Here is a 17,446-nt window from a genome sequence, read left to right as displayed (position 1 = left end):
TTATGTAATACTTTCATCAATAAAGAATTTTATAGAAAAGTAGAATTATAAATTTCAAAAAATAGAGTATATAAAATATCAATCTATACACTAACAAGTTCCACATAAATTGACTATTACTATATATTGACTATTATAAATAAAATAAAAACACTTAAAATTTACCTGCATTGCACTTTTCCCCAGTTTCACCACTTCAAATAATGTGACAGGCTCCCCTTCACCATTCTGTTGAGGGTGCCCATTAGCTCTTCCACGGCCTGTTCCTCTAATTCCGGCTTCAATTCTACTCTTCTCTCCTGGAGATTTTCGAGGTTTCTTATTTGTAGACTGAATAAAAAGATGAAGAAAAAAAATAAATGCAGGCATACTTTGCTTTAGGCAGAATGATCTCAAATTATGTTTAATCCTGTGAAAGGTAGTTAGCACTATATTACTAAAGGCAAGAAACATAATCTAACCATAGGAAGATTTACACTTGTTTTCAGTGATAAAAGCACAAGTTAATTTAGAAAGGCATGAAAATAAAGTTAAAGAAAAAGGATTTAGTATTTTGTACAACAATAATGCCAAGGTTGAACATTTTAACCATGTCCCTTCTTGACATATCCTTCTTTGTACCCTCCTCAATACTCTCCTTCTTCAGAAACCCTGCTCAATAAAACTACTTGGAAATAGTGTATATTTGACTTCTACTTAAGTGCACAAGTATTTCTTAGCCACTCATGCAACAAATATACATTTGAACATATTTGGAACCACTCTAGGTACTGGAAATATGGAAATAAGCAAAGTAAACATTCCTGCCTTGCTGGAGTTTACAAACTTCAATTAACATCCCATCTCATGCCCCAAGTTTTCAAATTTTTAAAATTGATTTTAGAGAGAGGGAAAGCAGAGAGTAGGGGAGGGGAGAGAGGGAGAGGAAGGAAAAGATGGAGAGAAACATCGATCTGTTGCCCCACCCATCCATGCATTCATTATTTGGTTGATTCCTGTGTGCTCTGACGGGGGATCAAACCTGCAACCTTGGCATATCATTGATTCTTGTATGTGCTCTGCAACCTTGGAGGACACTCAAACCAACTGAGCCACCTGGCTAGGGCTCATGTCACCAGTTTAAAAAAAAAAAAAATCAACACTACCACCTTACCTATGTCTCACCTTTAGAGCGAAGGGTAATTTGATAGAATTGCTTGCACTTGCTGTTATTATTCGCATAAATTTCATTTATATATAAACGCATCATGGTTGCTGCTTTGCCAAACTCACCCATGAAATTAATGTTGTTAATTGCAATAAATATTTCTTGAAACTCTCAACAGGCCTCATGATATCTTCCTTTCATTTCAGATACCTTCTCCCTCCCTATATTCCTTATCTGTTTAGTGTTACCTTAGGTCTCTCTTGAGCAAGCATGTCAAACTCGTGGCCCACAACGAATATTTTTGTGGCCCAGCCAATATAACGGTATGTAAGAAACGTTTCAATAAAGATTTCGTAACTTAATTTTTACAAATCCTGTTACATATAATTATTAATAACGAACAATGTTCGATAATACTGATTACCATAATAGTGTTGCATTCATTTCCCTTACGCGCCTTATGTGCAGGCGCACCATTTCTCTCCACTAATACTAGCAGCAAGTATTTTAGCAGCCAATTGCCACGTCATTAGTCTTGGACTGACTTGTTAGGTGTGCGCAACAGAAAATATTTCACTTTCAGAGAACAAGAAAAATACGTTTATTTGCGTTACGCTTATTAATTTGTGCAGTTATTCAGTACCTAGTAAGTTAAAGTTCAAGAAAAAATGTTAATTTTTATTAAAATGTTCTTATTTTATATGAACGATTACTCATTTATTTCAGCCCTTTGTATTCAGCATGTCTCTATCGAAATAAACCTATGTTTCTATGAAAATTGAAGCTTTTGTTTTTTTGCAGCCCACATAAACTTAAACCTTGTTTATTTGGCCTGTGTTAGCCTTTGAGTTTGACATGCTTGCTCTTGAGCATCTGTTCTCAGTATTTATATTCTCTTTTGAGTGATTTATTTTCCTAATAGCTTGTTCAGTTATTAATTTATTGCCCTTCACCTCCAAATCCACCCTTATTTGTCCCACTTTGTGATGCTGGAGCTGAACCCTGTAAACATTTATCTTTTGTCATCTGCTGCAGTGTTAGGCTTTGTAACTAGAGGGCACTGGAGGAATACTACAAAGCGTAGCATGGAGGGGCTTCTCTCCCAGCTTACAGTATTGTTCCCTTCATTTTATATTCCTGTGTTCTTAGTACACTTTCACTCCTTTTAATAAATAGCCTTACAACCACTTTTGTGTGTGGATTTATACATAGTGAGCTTACTGCTTATTTAATTATATTATTTAGAAGTTTTATATTTACCCCCTCAAAATGGTGAAGACAGTACAGAGAATTCCCATATACATCACATCTAGTTACCATTTGTCTGATACATTTGCTACAATTTAATGAACCAATATTGGTACATTAACAAAAGTCCATACTTCAGACTTTCTTAGTTTTTGCCTAATGACCTTTTTCTTTTTGAGGACTCCACCCAGAATAAATAAACTACTCTTGGCTGTGACCGTTTTTAGATTTGCCTGATTTTTGGTGACCTTGACAGTTTTGAGAAATTACTGGTCAAGTATTTTGCACAATGCTTCCCAACTGGGTTTGTCTCTTGTTTTTCCCATGACTAGACTGGAACTGTAGGTTTGGGATGATCTGAGAGATAAAGTGTTACTTTTAAGTTCCTCATATCAAGAGTACATATATATTATCAACACAATTTATTACTGTTAATGTTGACCTTAATCAGTTGGTTAAGGTAATGTTTGTCAAGTTTCTCCACTGTAAAGTTACTTTTACTCCATTTTCCATACTGTACCCTTTGGAACAAAGTTATCACAAGCACCCACATTTCAGGGATGGGAAATTATACTCCACGCCCCTGAGGGAGAAATATTTACACATGTTATTTGGAATCCTTCAGAGTGGGAGATTTGTCTATTCTCAGTTATACATTTAATCATTTATACTAATGTGGGCTAATCAACATTTATATTATACTTTGGATTATATTCCAACACTATTTTATTTTCTTGTTCAACTGGTTTCAGCTGTGGCCATTGGGAAGCTTTAGTTGGCTTCTATGTCCATTTGACATATTCCCATCAGTATGAGTGTGTACACATGTGTGTGAATTTTAAACAAGCTATATAATAAAGAGCTAATATGCAAATTGTCATCACACCCTCACACCATAACAGCTCAGACACTCAACACTGGGGAGAGAGGAATGGGTACCAGCCAGGCACAAATGAGCTCGTGAGAGAGGAATGGGGACCAGCCAGGCTGTGGCCTGGGAGAGGGACAAGCCGCACGCCCCGTGGTCCCCATGGTCCCCGCGGTCCCAGGCGCCAGCGGCTGCGCCTGTCCCACGGTCCGGGTGGCAGAGGCTATGTCTGCACCTGCAGCCCAGGAGAGGGACAAGCTGCCTGCCCTGCGGTCTCGGGCACCAGTGCCTGTGGCCCGGAAGAAAAACAAGCCACCTGCCCTGCAGTCCTGGGCGCCAGAGGCTGTGTCTGCACCTGCGGCCCGGGAGAGGGACAAGCTGCCCACCCCGTGGTCCTGGGCGCCAGCACCTGCGGCCTGGGAGAGGAACAAGCCACCTGCCCCGTGGTCCCGAGCGCCCCCAAGGGGTCCCAGATTGGAGATGGTGCAGGCCAGGCTGAGGGACCCCCCCCCTACCCATGCACAAATTTCGTGCACTGGGCCTCTACTCTATATTCATAAAATTCACTCTTTTTAACAAATGCATAGTGTTGTGTATGCATGATTCTGGTATCATAGAGAAAAGTTTCATCACCTTAAAAGATCCCTGAGCTTCACCTATTCAAACTTCCCATTTTCTCTTGACAAATGCTAAATTTTTTTTGTCATCACTATAGTCTTTTATAGTCAGTCATATAATTGAAATTACACAGTATGTGTAGCCTTTTCAAACTGGCATCTTTCATTTTAATAATTTGCATTGAAGAGTCACCCATGTCTTCCAGTGGCTATATAGTAAACTTCTTTCTATTTCTAAATAATATTCCATTATATGGATGTGCCACAATTGTCGTCCCTTTACCTAATAATGGACATCTCAGTCACCATTTTTGGTAATTAGGCATAAAGTGATTATACACACTCACATGCAAGGCTTTGTGTGGACGTTATTTTCAAAGCAGTATAAACACTTAGAAGGATGATTACTGAATAATACGGTAAAATTATTTTTAGCTTTGTATGAAACTGCAAAACTACTTTCCAAAATGGCTGTACCATTTTGTCTATCCACCAGCAAAAAATAAGAGTTCCTGTTCCTTCACATCCTTGCCATGAAATTGTTAATTGTCAGGTTTTTAAATTTCAGCCATTCTAACAGATGTGTAATGGTATCTTTCTTAATTTGCAATTCCTGAATGACATATCATTCATTCCTATATGTCCTTCCAGAGACATTTAAACATAATAAAAAAATGCAAAAGTAAAATTTTTAAAAGGCATAAATAAATGGAAACCCTATCCCATGTACATAAATTGGAAGACTCAGTATTGTTAAGATGTCAATACTACCCAAAGCGATCAACAGATTCAATGAAATATCTATCAAAATCCCAATGACCTTTTTGGAGAAATAGAAAAGAAAATTTTTATTTAATAGAAAATCTCAAAGGATGTTGAGTAGCCAAAACAATCTTGAATAAAGAACAACACTGAAAGACACACATTTTCTGATTGCAAAACTTACTACAAAGCTATAGTAATCAAAACTGTAGTGCTAACATAAAGGCAAGCCTACCAATTGAAAAGAATAGAGACCTGAGAAATAAACCCTCACATACATGATTAAATACTTTTTGACAAGAATACCAACACTTGCCCTGACCGGTTTGGCTCAGTGGATACAGCGTCGGCCTGCAGACTCAAAGGTCCCAGGTTCGATTCCAGTCAAGGGCATGTACTTTGGTTGAGGGCACATCCCCACTAGGGGGTGTGCAGGAGGCAGCTGAACGATGTTTCTCTCTATCCCTTCCCCTTCCTCTCTGTAAAAAATCAATAAAATATATTAAAAAAAAATTCCTTTAAAAAAAAAAAAGAGTACCAACACTATTCAATGAAGAGTAAAAAAAACAACCCACAGAATAGGACAGTGATGGCGAACCTATGACACGCATGTCAGAGGTGACACGCGAACTCATTTTTTTTGGTTGATTTTTCTGTGTTAAATGGCATTCAAATATATAAAATAAATATCAACAATATACATCTTTGTTTTACTATGGTTGCAAATTAAAAAAATTTCTATATGTGACACGGCACCAGAGTTAAGTTAGGGTTTTTCAAAATGCTGACACGCCGAGCTCAAAAGGTTCGCCATCACTGGAATAGGAAAACATATTTGCAAATCATATATCTGATATGAAATCAATACCCAGGATATACAAAAGCCTCTTAAAACAACAAAACAACATATCTGAAAATGGTTAAAGGACTCATTTGAATAGACATTTCTCCAAAGAAGATAAACAAATGGCCAATAAGCACATGAAAAGATGCTCAATATCACTAATCAATGGAGAAATGAAAATCAAAACTACAATGAGATGCCACCTTATACCTACAAGGGGCTATTATCAAAAAAAGAGAAAACAAGTTTTGGCAGGTGGCTACTACCAAAAAAAGAATATAAGTCTTGGGGAGGATTTGGAAAAATTGCAATTCTTGTGCACTGTTGCTGAAAATGTAAAATATGGTACAGCTATTGTGGATAACAGTATGGCTATTCCTCAAAATATTAACAATAGAATTCCATGTGATCCAGCAATTTACACATCTGGATATATATCTAAAAGAACTGAAAGCAGAGTCTCAAAAGATATCTGTATAACCATGCTCATAGCAACATTGTTCATAATAGCTAAAACTTGGAAGCAATCCATTGGTGGATGGATAACCAAATGTGCTATACATGTACACTGGAATGTTAATTCAGTCTTAAAATGGAAGAAAATTCTGACATATGCTACAACATGGATGAACCTCGAGGACATTATGCTAAATAATGTAAGTTAGTAACAAGAAGACAAATACTGTATGATTCCACTTATATCAGATACTTAGTCAAAATCAGAGTCAACAAGTGGAATGGTGATTGCCAGAGACTAAGGGGAGGAGAGAATGGGGAGTTTAAAGATGGATGGTGGTAATGACTGCACAACATTATGAATATATTTCATAAAACTGAACTGTACACTTAAAAATGATTAAGTTGGTTAAATCTTACATGTATTTCAACAATAAAAATATTGAGAAAAAAACTAAAAGAACTGAAAGCAGGGTCTCAAAAGATATCTTATGCACAGATGTGCATCATCCTATTTTCATTATCAATATATTTTGTAGTCAATTTCTATCAAGATCTAGAAAATGTCTTATTATTTTCTAAAAGCTACAATGCTCCACAGCAGAGATGTATGTTACTTTACTTAGCCATTAATCTGTTGATGGACATTTATTTTGTTTGGGATCTTCCATTATTACAAATAATAATACAACAAATAAGCCTGTGTATGTTTAGGAATATTTGTGTGTGTAAAAGTAAAATACCCATAATTCTCACACTCAAAAGTCTTTTAGCATTGGTTATAAATATGGCAAAAAATATAGATAAAAAAACAGAAACCCATTTGATCTTATCTAGGTTCTATCCATATTTTCCCCCATTATCAGAAGGATGATTTTCCTAGTATAGATCTAGACAGTAATATATAGTAACTAGTGGCCTGGTGCACGAATTCATGCACATAGAAAAGCAATTAGAAAAATACTTTAATAACGCTATTTGCCCTTTATAATAGAAGTGTCAGAGATGAAAGAAAATTAGCAAAATGTGTATGTAAATAATATATAAATTGACTAATAAATAACACGATATAACAACAAAGATATGATATAAAAACAACACTGATAAAAACAATGACTGATAAATTGATTAAACTTATTCTAACATCTCTTTGTATACCACAGTAAGAGTAAAAAAACACTTTCAGAGTGCTTGACTAATTTACCTTGTGATGAAGTATTTACACCTTTAATATCACATGCTCTTCGAACTTGAGAGAAAGCAACATATAACTGACCATGTCTGAAAATGGATTTAGGTAGGAATATTCCTACTGTCTAGATCGGCGCCAGCGAGAGCTTTATATCTATCGTGCATTGTTTATTTTTAAATTGCCAGTGCGCGTCATATGTACCGGCCGGTCGGTTGGTTGGTCGGATGGTCATACAGTCGGTCACATAGCCTTTTATATATATAGATTATATATATAGATAAACCCTATCACTGTATATGTATTTCAAAAAAATCTCCAAATCTTTGGAATATTTATTTTACTTTGTCTTTTAGAACACAATTTTATATTTTAACCATGGTATTTATGATACAACTTAGCTTCTTTTCAAAGAAACCCCTTTCTGCACCCAACTACAGTAGGAAACATATACTAAATGCTAACTATGACAAAGTCTGAGAGTCAGGTAAGCATTAACTCATTTAATTCTCATCAGAATCCAGTGGAATAGGTACCATCTATAATAATAAAAGCGTAATATGCTAATTAGACCCGACGTCCTTCTGAATGACCTTCTGGATGAGGGAAGCCTGGTCCCAGGTGCCTGCTGGCAGAAGGAGGGAAGCATGGGTCCCGGGTGCCAGAGGGAAGCTGGTGCGGGCAGCCGGGAGAAAGTAGGCCTACTCTTGCACAAATTTGATGCATCGGGCCTCTAGTTAATTATAAATGAGGAATCTAAGGCATGAAAAAGTACCCTGATGTTATAAAGATACTAGAGGCCCGGTGCACGAAATTCGTGCACAGGTAGGGTCTTTAGGCCTGGCCAGGAATCAGGGCCGATCAGGTTCCCCGCCTCCAGGCCTCCCTGCCTCCTCCTTCCCTCGCTCACTCAGTGCCCGGCCACTCCCGCTGGTCACCCACCATGTTCCACGCTGCCCCCTGGTGGTCACCGCACATCATAGCGAGCGATGGAACTCCTGGTCTCCCGGTCGAACTCCCAAGGGGACAATTTGCATATTAGTCTTGTGTTATATAGGATTCCCCCTATGTATTCTCACAGACATTTTAGTTTTATTTTTCACATTTAGGTTTCCAACATATCAGGAATTGGTTTTTATTTAAGGGGTGAGATAGCAATCTAAACATCTCCTGTAAGGACAGACTTAAATAATTTTTATCAGCACTTAAATAATTTACTTTTTCTTTAATAATTCATAATGCCACTCCTGTCACATATCAAATCCCTGTAAAATAAATGTCTGATTGGGGCTTTATAGTCTGTTCATTGCTGTATTTGTTCATACCTATAATATCACAGAATTTTAGCCATTGCTTCTCAAGAGTATTGATATCTGCAGAGTGAGCCCCTTTCCTTTCTTCTCAAATTTATGTTGGTTATTTTAAGTTTAGCTTTTCAAATCCAACCAAATTTAGGATTTTTTAAAAATATATTTGTATTAATTTCAGAGAATGACTTTAATGTGCTCAAATTTATCAATTTAAATTTGAGCACATCAATTTAAAATCTTATATGATATATACTTGTGTACCTTCTTAAAAAATCTTCCATATGCTGTCATCTTTCATAAGTTATAGTCTAAAGTTCTCTTTCACATCTGCATTTTGTGTGTGGTGCAAGGCAGGTATCTTCTCCTCCCCAGCAAAGATAATAAACTGAATCTTTTCCCTACTGATTACAATGCTATTTGTGTTTCTGAGCTCAGCCCCCCTCCCCCCAATTAGTCTATATCTGAGGCAAGTACTATGGCTTAACTACTAAAGCTACAGAATATCTTCAGTGCATAGCTGCCGGCCGCCATCTTGGCTGACAGTTAATTTGCATATACTCACTGATTAGCCAATGAAAAGGGTAGCGGTCGTACGCCAATTATCATGTTTCTCTTTTATTAGTGTAGATGATGCAGAAAGACAACCCAAAAGCTGATGTTCAGAAAGACTCACTATTAAAAGAGTAAGTAAGGTAGAGGGAAAATCCTAACAGGGCTCACTCAATCTTTAGCTTATATGCAAGGAGTACAATTTAAAGAGTAATAATACATACACAATCCTTTAATTACTTGTGACTTGCCAGGCTGCCTTCCCTATACTTTTTTGGCCACACAGGTCAGGCCACCTGTAGTCCCATTCCTGAACAAGGACCAAAGGTGCTCTCAAATCAAAGAAATGGATGATGTTCTATGTAAAACGTGCTTGGTTGGTCCAGTTCTCATGTTGTGCCATCTTAACAACTGAGTCTTTGTCCTGGCGGGTGTCACTTAGTGGTTAGAGCACCGGCCCGTGCACTAAAGGGTCAAGGGTTCGTTCCCCATTCCAGGGCACAACTTAGGTTGCAGGTTCAATGCCTGGCCCTGGTCAGGGAGCATGCGGGAGGCAACCAATCAATGTCTGTCTGCCTCTTTTTTTCCCTTCACTCCCACTTTCCACTCTCTCTAAAAATGAATGAAAAAATAATGAATGAGGATTAACAAAATAAAAAAATAAAGAGCTGTGTCTTGGCCTTAATTTGCAGGTTAATAATACCTTAGTAATCTACTCAGTAACCCAGTTCCTCTTGAACTAGTCTTATCCTACTACTAGAGGCCCGGTGAACGAAATTTGTGTGCTAGTGGGGGGGGGGGCCCCCTCAGCCCAGATTGCAAGAGGACACAGACCAGGCCAATGGACCCCACTGGTGCACGATCGAGGCCAGGGAAGCATGTGAGAGGTTGGCCAGCTGGGGAGGGAACGCAGGAGGGCTCCAGGGCATGTCCAGCCCGTCTCACTCAGTCCCGATTGTCCGGACCCCAGCAGCAAGCTAACCTACCGGTTGGAGCGTCTGCTCCCTGGTGGTCAGTGCACATCATAGCGAGTGGTTGAGTGGCCTTAGCATATCATTAGCATATTACGCTTTGATTGGTTGAACGGACAACCAGACGACTGGAGACTTAGCATATTAGGCTTTTATTATATAGGATTATCCATTTACTCCAGGGACTAAAGTCCTATCCTTGAATCCCAGGCCACAACAGTCTGCCAGACCTGTATACACACTAGCTCTTCTAGCTCAACACAGATCTTTAAAGGCTTACTGATCCCAGAGACATAGTCTTCTTCATGGAAAAAGATCAGCTTACTCCATCTACTCCCAAGCTAGGAAATCTTTCTTCTATTAATAGCAAGTAGAACTCTTCCCAAATACTGCTTCAACTTAGTAGTCATGTGTAATTTATGTTTTGACTCCTGGAGTCTCACTTATTCTACCTTTCATAATTCGTACCCAAATGATACATATGTGATATTACTGCTAAATATGCATAATCTGAATTTGACTCAATTTACAGAATACAAGGTATTAGAAATCAGATTTTTTGCTCAGGCAACATAACTTTGATTTCTTTATTCATCATGTAGTTACTATGTACCAGACACATAAAAACACTGACCCTTGCATGTAGCACAACACATCCTATCCTATATAATAAAAGGCTAATATGCAAATCGACTGAACGGCAGAACAACCGGTTGCTATGACGTGCACTGACCACCAGGGGCAGCTCCTTTGAGCATCTGCCCCTGGTGGTCAGTGCACTCCTATAAGAGGGAGTGCCGCTCAGCCAGAAGCCAGGCTCATGCCTGGCGAGCGCAGCGGTGGTGGTGGTGGTGGTGGGAGCCTTTCCCGCCTCCACGCCAGTCGGACATCCCCCAAGGGCTCCCAGGCTGCAAGAGGGTGCAGGCCGGGCTGAGAAACTCCCCCCACCCCCGAGTGCACGAATTCCGTGGACTGGGTCTCTAGTAGCTTTCAAAGAGCTTACAGTATTTAAGATGTACTTTTCAACATTCTAATACAGGGGTCCTCAAACTTTTTAAACAGGGGGCCAGTTCAGTGTCCCTCAGACCATTGGAGGGCCGGACTATAGTTTAAAAAAAAAAACTATGAACAAATTCCTATGCACACTGCACATATCTTATTTTGAAGTAAAAAAACAAAACGGGAACAAATACAATATTTGTATTTGCATGTGGCCCGCGGGCTGTAGTTTGAGGACCCCTGTTCTAATACAATTGACAATTGACGGTGGAGGAGAAATGCTTGTGCTTTCTTTTTCATAAACATTGGTATAAGAAAGATTTCTATGGTCCACAGAGTTAATAATATAGACTCTAGGATTATATGTTCATTGCTGTAGCTAATTCAAAGCAAACAGTAGGGAGAAAAAGATGTTAATAAATATCTGTAGAAAAATAAAACTACCTAAAACAAAGCCTGCCTCAATGTATTATGTAATGAATGTTATGGACAATATTCTCAGGAAGTAACAAAGATATACACTCTTCACTGCATCTTTGTGAAAATGTTGCAATTTAGTGTCAGAGGTTTTTAATTAATCTTTAAGACAAATGCCTTACTACAACTATATACTATTTAATCTAAATGTATACTTACACTTCTGGTAAACAGTTTTAAGTAAAAGTTAGTATGGCAGTATAGGAAAATTATTCAAAATTACTCTATCCCAAAGCTATGAATAGGATACATTGCAGTATGAATGAGCAATAACTTTTCTATAAGCTTTAAGAGACACAGAGACACCAACTTTCTTTACCTTTGTGCCTTACCTGTATTTATTCATATGTTATAAATATGAAATAACCCCTACCTTTCACAAATAATGTATAAACGTAACTGCAACAGCTTAGTGCAAAATCTTTAGATACATATAATTGAAAGAAAAACAGAAACGCAAGTAACTACAATATAATATAGTAAACTATAGTATATAAAAATATTCTGTAAAGGAATTTGGTTCAAGACAAGTGTTGAAAGGGCTCTATGAAGGAAAAGATTACTTCTAGTAGCTGTGAACAGGAAAAGTTTCACAGAATAGATGAGCTGCAAGTTGGAATTTAATGAATTAGTAAAATCAGTAAGATCAGCATAAATAGAACTTAGGAAACGAGGATTCCAGAAAGACAAAACACCATAGACTAAGGCAGTGATGGCGAACCTTTTGAGCTCGGCGTGTCAGCATTTTGAAAAACCCTAACTTAACTCTGGTGCCGTGTCACATATAGAAATTTTTTAAATTTGCAACCATAGTAAAACAAAGATGTATATTGTTGATATTTATTTTATATATTTAAATGCCATTTAACAAAGAAAAATCAACCAAAAAAATGAGTTCGCGTGTCACCTCTGACACGCGTGTCATAGGTTCGCCATCACTGGACTAAGGTGTAGAAGTAGGAAAGCACAAGCCACGTGCAGAAGGACAAAGATATGTATCTGACTGAATGAAAGGCTATCATTAGGGAAACACAATAAAATATTAAGTGTAAGGTAAGTCAAAAGAACATTCCCCAAAACAAAGACACTTCTTGCTATTTGAACAAGTTTTTGCAAAGGTTAACCTGGTACCCTGGCCGGTGTGGCTTAGTTGGTTGGCGGGTTTGATTCCTGGTCAGGGCACATATCAAGTACCGGGTTCGATACTTGGTAAGAGCACATGCTGGAGGCAACCGATGTTTTTTAAAAAAGTGAACCTGGAAGTATTTCAAAGGATGAAAGGGAAAACAAAAAAGATTAAAAGTAGAGAGATAGTAGAAGGGAATTACAGAGAAGACACTGTGAAATAAAAATTTCATCAGATGTACAATCTCATTAGATATAGTAGAGAGGGGAAGAAACTTTGGAGTAGAAAATTCAATAGTGACTCATGTTTTAATTCTGGGTTTCTGGAAAAATTTTGGTATATTTTAAGAAAATTAAGGAAGTCAGAACTAAAAACTAGTCCATGGAAATTCATATTGAAGCATTAGGAATAAAGTGGCATCATGTCTGCAACTTATTCTCAAACAGTTAAAAAATAAATAAGAGGTATATAATATATATTTATATATGATGCTACTATACATAATATATATGCATATGTGTTTGTATACATAGAGAGAAAATATAAAACAAATCTAGTAAAATGCTAACAGTTGGACAATCTGCATTCTTGTAACTCTTCTATGTCTGAAATTATTTCAAAATAAAAAGAATTTTAAAAAGGAAAAAAAAGAGTGGTGATTTAACAGAATTAAACACCATTTATTAAATAAGCATGTACTGAAAAGTCAGACACAGTTAAAAAAAAAAAGATACAGCTTAACTTCTAGAGGGAGAGAGACAGTAAGTAAATAAAATGTATACTATGTTAGATAGCAACAGTGCTCTAAAGAAAGGAGAAAACACACACGCACACGCACATGCACATGCACACGGAAGGGAATTGTAAGTCCCCTTGGGTAGGAGTGAGGATTTGCCATTTTAAATCTTTAGGGGAGGCCTCAACAAGAAGATGAAACAGAGGGCCCTGAAACAAAGAGCAAGACTGAAAGGACTGAGCAAAAGCATAATGATGGTGGCTTAGTCTAGTTTTGTAGGAAAAATAATTTGTTTATTTTCAAATCAATTGGATAGGATTTGCTGATAGAATGGATACAGGCTGAGAAAGACAGAGTCAAAATGACTAAAAGATTTATAGCCTGAGCAGCCAGAGAGATGAAGTTGCCATATGGAAGAGAGGTGGGCAGGGGAATAGAAAGCTTGGGAGTTTCGTTTTTAAAACATCTTTGGCCCATTAAATATTTAAGTAAAGATGTTCAACAAACATTTGGTTATGAGTCTGGAGTCCAGGCCGGAGACATAAATCTAAGTGACATAAGCTTAGATGTGTTATTTTAAGTTATGAGATTGGATGTGATCACCAAAAGAGTAGTGTGTGTAGACAGAGAAAATGATGTCCATTATTTGTTAATGCAATCACAGAGTTAGTATAAACATGATACTATATAGTGTTTACTTAGAGATCAGTAATTACTTGTGTAGAGAGCTATAACAAATATGAATTAGGACAACTGCAAAATAAGGGTGGTTTAATAAGTAGCAAAAGTCTTTGAAATAAAAGTACGCCAAAAAGAAATAACAAAAACGAGATGTCCCCTAAGAACTAAGAAATAGAAAACAATATTGCCCATATCAGAAAGTCCTTATATATACTATTACTATCATGTGACTGAGTAAATGACTGAGTAAATGAATAAAACCAGAAACCCATGAAGTCTTCCTCAAAAGTATACATAGTATTAAAATCTTATATAATAAAATGGTAATATGCAAATTGACCCTAACAGCAGAACGACCAGAATGACCACTGGACCAGTAACTATGAGGCAAATGGCCACCCGCGGTGTGGGTAGTTACATCCTAGGCCAGTATCTTCACTGACAAGGTCAACCTTTACCTTAACTAAGCCTATCTGTCTTTTTGCATCTATAATAACATACCCTTGAAATGTCTGGGTAACTTGTAACTTCCCTTTATCTCGACCCCTTGGGGCACAACCTAATGTGCCTGGGCTTCAGGACAGATACCACAGATTCCTTCATTGTTATGTTAATTGTTCCTGCACCCACCTAAGTATGTGTCTATCATTTTACTTTTTATCCAATCCCAGGGATTTCCCTGCTTTGCTTTCTCCTGCCTCTCTAGTCTATCACCAATGGATTTCCTGTAACCCACCTATGTGCCTTTCCTTTGATTGCAATGTATACTAGTAAATACAGATGTAACCCACCATTCTCTGGAGCATTATCTCAATTTGTTGAGGTTCTGCTTCCCGGCATATGTCAACAGTTTGGCTCAAATAAACTCACAAAAATTCTTTACAGGTTTCACCTGTTTTTTTACATTAACAAACCAATGAATGCATAAGAAAGTGGAACAACGAATCAATATTTTTCTCTCACTTTCTTGCTTTCTCTCAAATTACTTAATAATTTTTTATTTTTAGTAAGAAAATCTCCATGCAATTTTCAGAACAGGTACTGGGGCATAACTCAAATCTGACCATTCTGACAATTATACCTCTCTATATTAAGTAATAGCTTGGCATTTTGGCATTCTTAAAAAAAAAGAGTTTGGAAGTTAGAATCTTTTACTATTATAAATAATACTACAACAAGTAAGTCTGTGGCAAATTACATTAGGAAAGTTACCACCTTCTATTTTTGTTTTGTATTTTGTTAACTGTATATAAGAACTATTTCATAATATTGGTGTGAGGATTTAAGTGACATAAAAATTACCATCTCAGTGCAAAGTCCAGAGTACAAACTCAGAAAGTCTTGTTTGTTTCCAAGATCAAGACATATTCCTGGGTCAGGTGGAAGTGTAGGTAGATAGCCATGTGAGTTAACGAGTACGAAAATATGGACTAAAATCTAACTAACACAAGTCTCTAGAATGTTATTATCTTACCTGGTCAAGATTTTTTTTTCAATTTTTATAAACATAAGATGAACATGTACTATTTACTTACTACAAATTCAAGTAAGAAATCACATAGGCAAAAGTTTATTCTCCTACCTTCAAGCAAGTTTAGTCTAACTTCCAATTTTGCTAGTATATCCATGAGTCCCAGAAAAAGCAATGTAATTTGCCTAGAGTCTCAGAAAAATCATACAAAGGGGAGCTAGAATAGTCTCCAGCTTCTAAGTGCAAGACTCTTTCACTTTTCTCAAAATGTTTTTGTAAAAAATGTTGTACCACCAAATACTTCTACAAAATTAAGAGGAATTATAAAGAGTGATTACAATGCATATCTTTTCCTCCATAATATTTTGCCCTTTAAATAAACGTGGAGGATAAAAGTAAGGTAGAGAAAAATGGTAGAAGTCATCCTGGAAAAGTAAAGGGTATGAAGTTTCACTGAAGTTAATTAAAAACTGTGGCAAACAAACACTGATGAAACAGCAAACACATAAAAAAATACTAAGTCACTACAAAGAAGATATATATCTATCTATTCCATATCTACACTAATAAAAGAGAAACATGGTAATTGGCGTACGACCGCTACCCTTTTCATTGGCTAATCAGTGAGTATATGCAAATTAACTGTCAGCCAAGATGGCGGCCGGCAGCCAGGCACTGAAGCGAGCACGAGGCTTGCTTGCTGCAGATTCCAACGTTCTCCGCCTAACTTGCCAGCCTCTCAGTTGCAACTCTAAGCAACTATATACTATGTTGCAAATAAGAAGCTAAACAAAACCCCAGAAAAGGGCTTCCATTCAGCAGGGCTCGGACCGCAACATTGTATCTATGTTTTCAGCAGCGAGGCCTCAGAGCTAAAGCTGGCCCAGAAAAAAAAAAAAAAGAGAGAAGAAAACAAGGAGCGGTTGGAAGCTTTAGTCACTCGCCAGCCGGAAAACAGCCCTCAGCCCCTCACCCAGACTGGCCAGGCACCCCAGTGGGGACCCCCACCCTGATCCAGGACACCCTTCAGGGCAAACCAGCCAGCCCCCACCCATGCACCAGGCCTCTATCCTATATAGTAAAAGGGTAATATGCCTCCCAGCACCGGGATCAGCGGAGCAGCGAGGCTCCCGGAACCGGGATCAGCGTGACAGGGGGCAGCGCCCAAACCCCCTGATCGCCCTGCGGCTCTGTGTGTGACAGGGGGCAGCGCCCAAACCCCCTGATCGCCCTGTGGCTCTGTGAGTGACAGGGGGCGGGGCCACAACCTCCCTATCCGCCCTACTCTGTTCGTGACAGGGGAAGGCACCCCAACCCCCTGATCAGCCCTCCTCTGTGCCTGATAGGGGGGAGCTCCCCAATCCCCTGACTGCCCTGCGGCTCTGTGTGTGACAGGGGGCAGCGCCCAAACCCCCTGATCGCCCTGTGGCTCTGTGAGTGACAGGGGGCGGGGCCACAACCTCCCTATCCGCCCTACTCTGTTCGTGACAGGGGAAGGCACCCCAACCCCCTGATCAGCCCTCCTCTGTGCCTGATAGGGGGGAGCTCCCCAATCCCCTGATTGCCCTGCGGCTCTGTGTGTGACAGGGGGCAGCGCCCAAACCCCCTGATCGCCCTGTGGCTCTGTGAGTGACAGGGGGCGGGGCCACAACCTCCCTATCCGCCCTACTCTGTTCGTGACAGGGGAAGGCACCCCAACCCCCTGATCAGCCCTCCTCTGTGCCTGATAGGGGGGAGCTCCCCAATCCCCTGATTGCCCTGCGGCTCTGTGTTTGACAGGGGGGAGCTCCCCAACCCCCGGATCGACCCTGCTCTGTGTGTGACAGGGTACGGAGCCCCAACCCCCCTGATGGGCCCTGCTCTGTGAGTGACAGGGGGCAGCACCCCAACCCCCTGATCAGCCCTCCTCTGTGCCTGATAGGGGGGAGCTCCCCAATCCCCTGATTGCCCTGCGGCTCTGTGTGTGACAGGGGGCAGGGCCACAACCTCCCTATC

General features: G+C 39.0%; 1 protein-coding gene across 5 annotated transcripts in view; it reads right to left on the bottom strand.

The window, feature by feature from the left end:
- STAG1 (stromal antigen 1) overlaps positions 1-17,446 on the bottom strand; it is a 237,727-nt gene that overhangs the window by 208,578 nt on the left and 11,703 nt on the right. For 4 of the 5 annotated variants that reach the window (XM_014537494.1, XM_014537495.1, XM_014537497.1 and 1 more), the window contains exon 3: positions 166-330. In XM_014537494.1, the coding sequence (XP_014392980.1) occupies positions 166-330 (165 nt within the window). Of the gene's footprint in view, positions 1-165; positions 331-12,643; positions 12,660-17,446 lie in introns of all 5 variants that reach the window. The other variant, XM_014537496.1, reaches the window with a different exon arrangement.

The sequence above is a fragment of the Myotis brandtii genome, unplaced genomic scaffold (assembly GCF_000412655.1).
Source record: "Myotis brandtii unplaced genomic scaffold, ASM41265v1 scaffold18, whole genome shotgun sequence".
In the NCBI taxonomy this organism is placed as follows: domain Eukaryota; kingdom Metazoa; phylum Chordata; class Mammalia; order Chiroptera; family Vespertilionidae; genus Myotis; species Myotis brandtii.
Note: the sequence above shows the minus strand (reverse complement) of the source record. Positions and strands in the feature narration are given on the sequence as shown.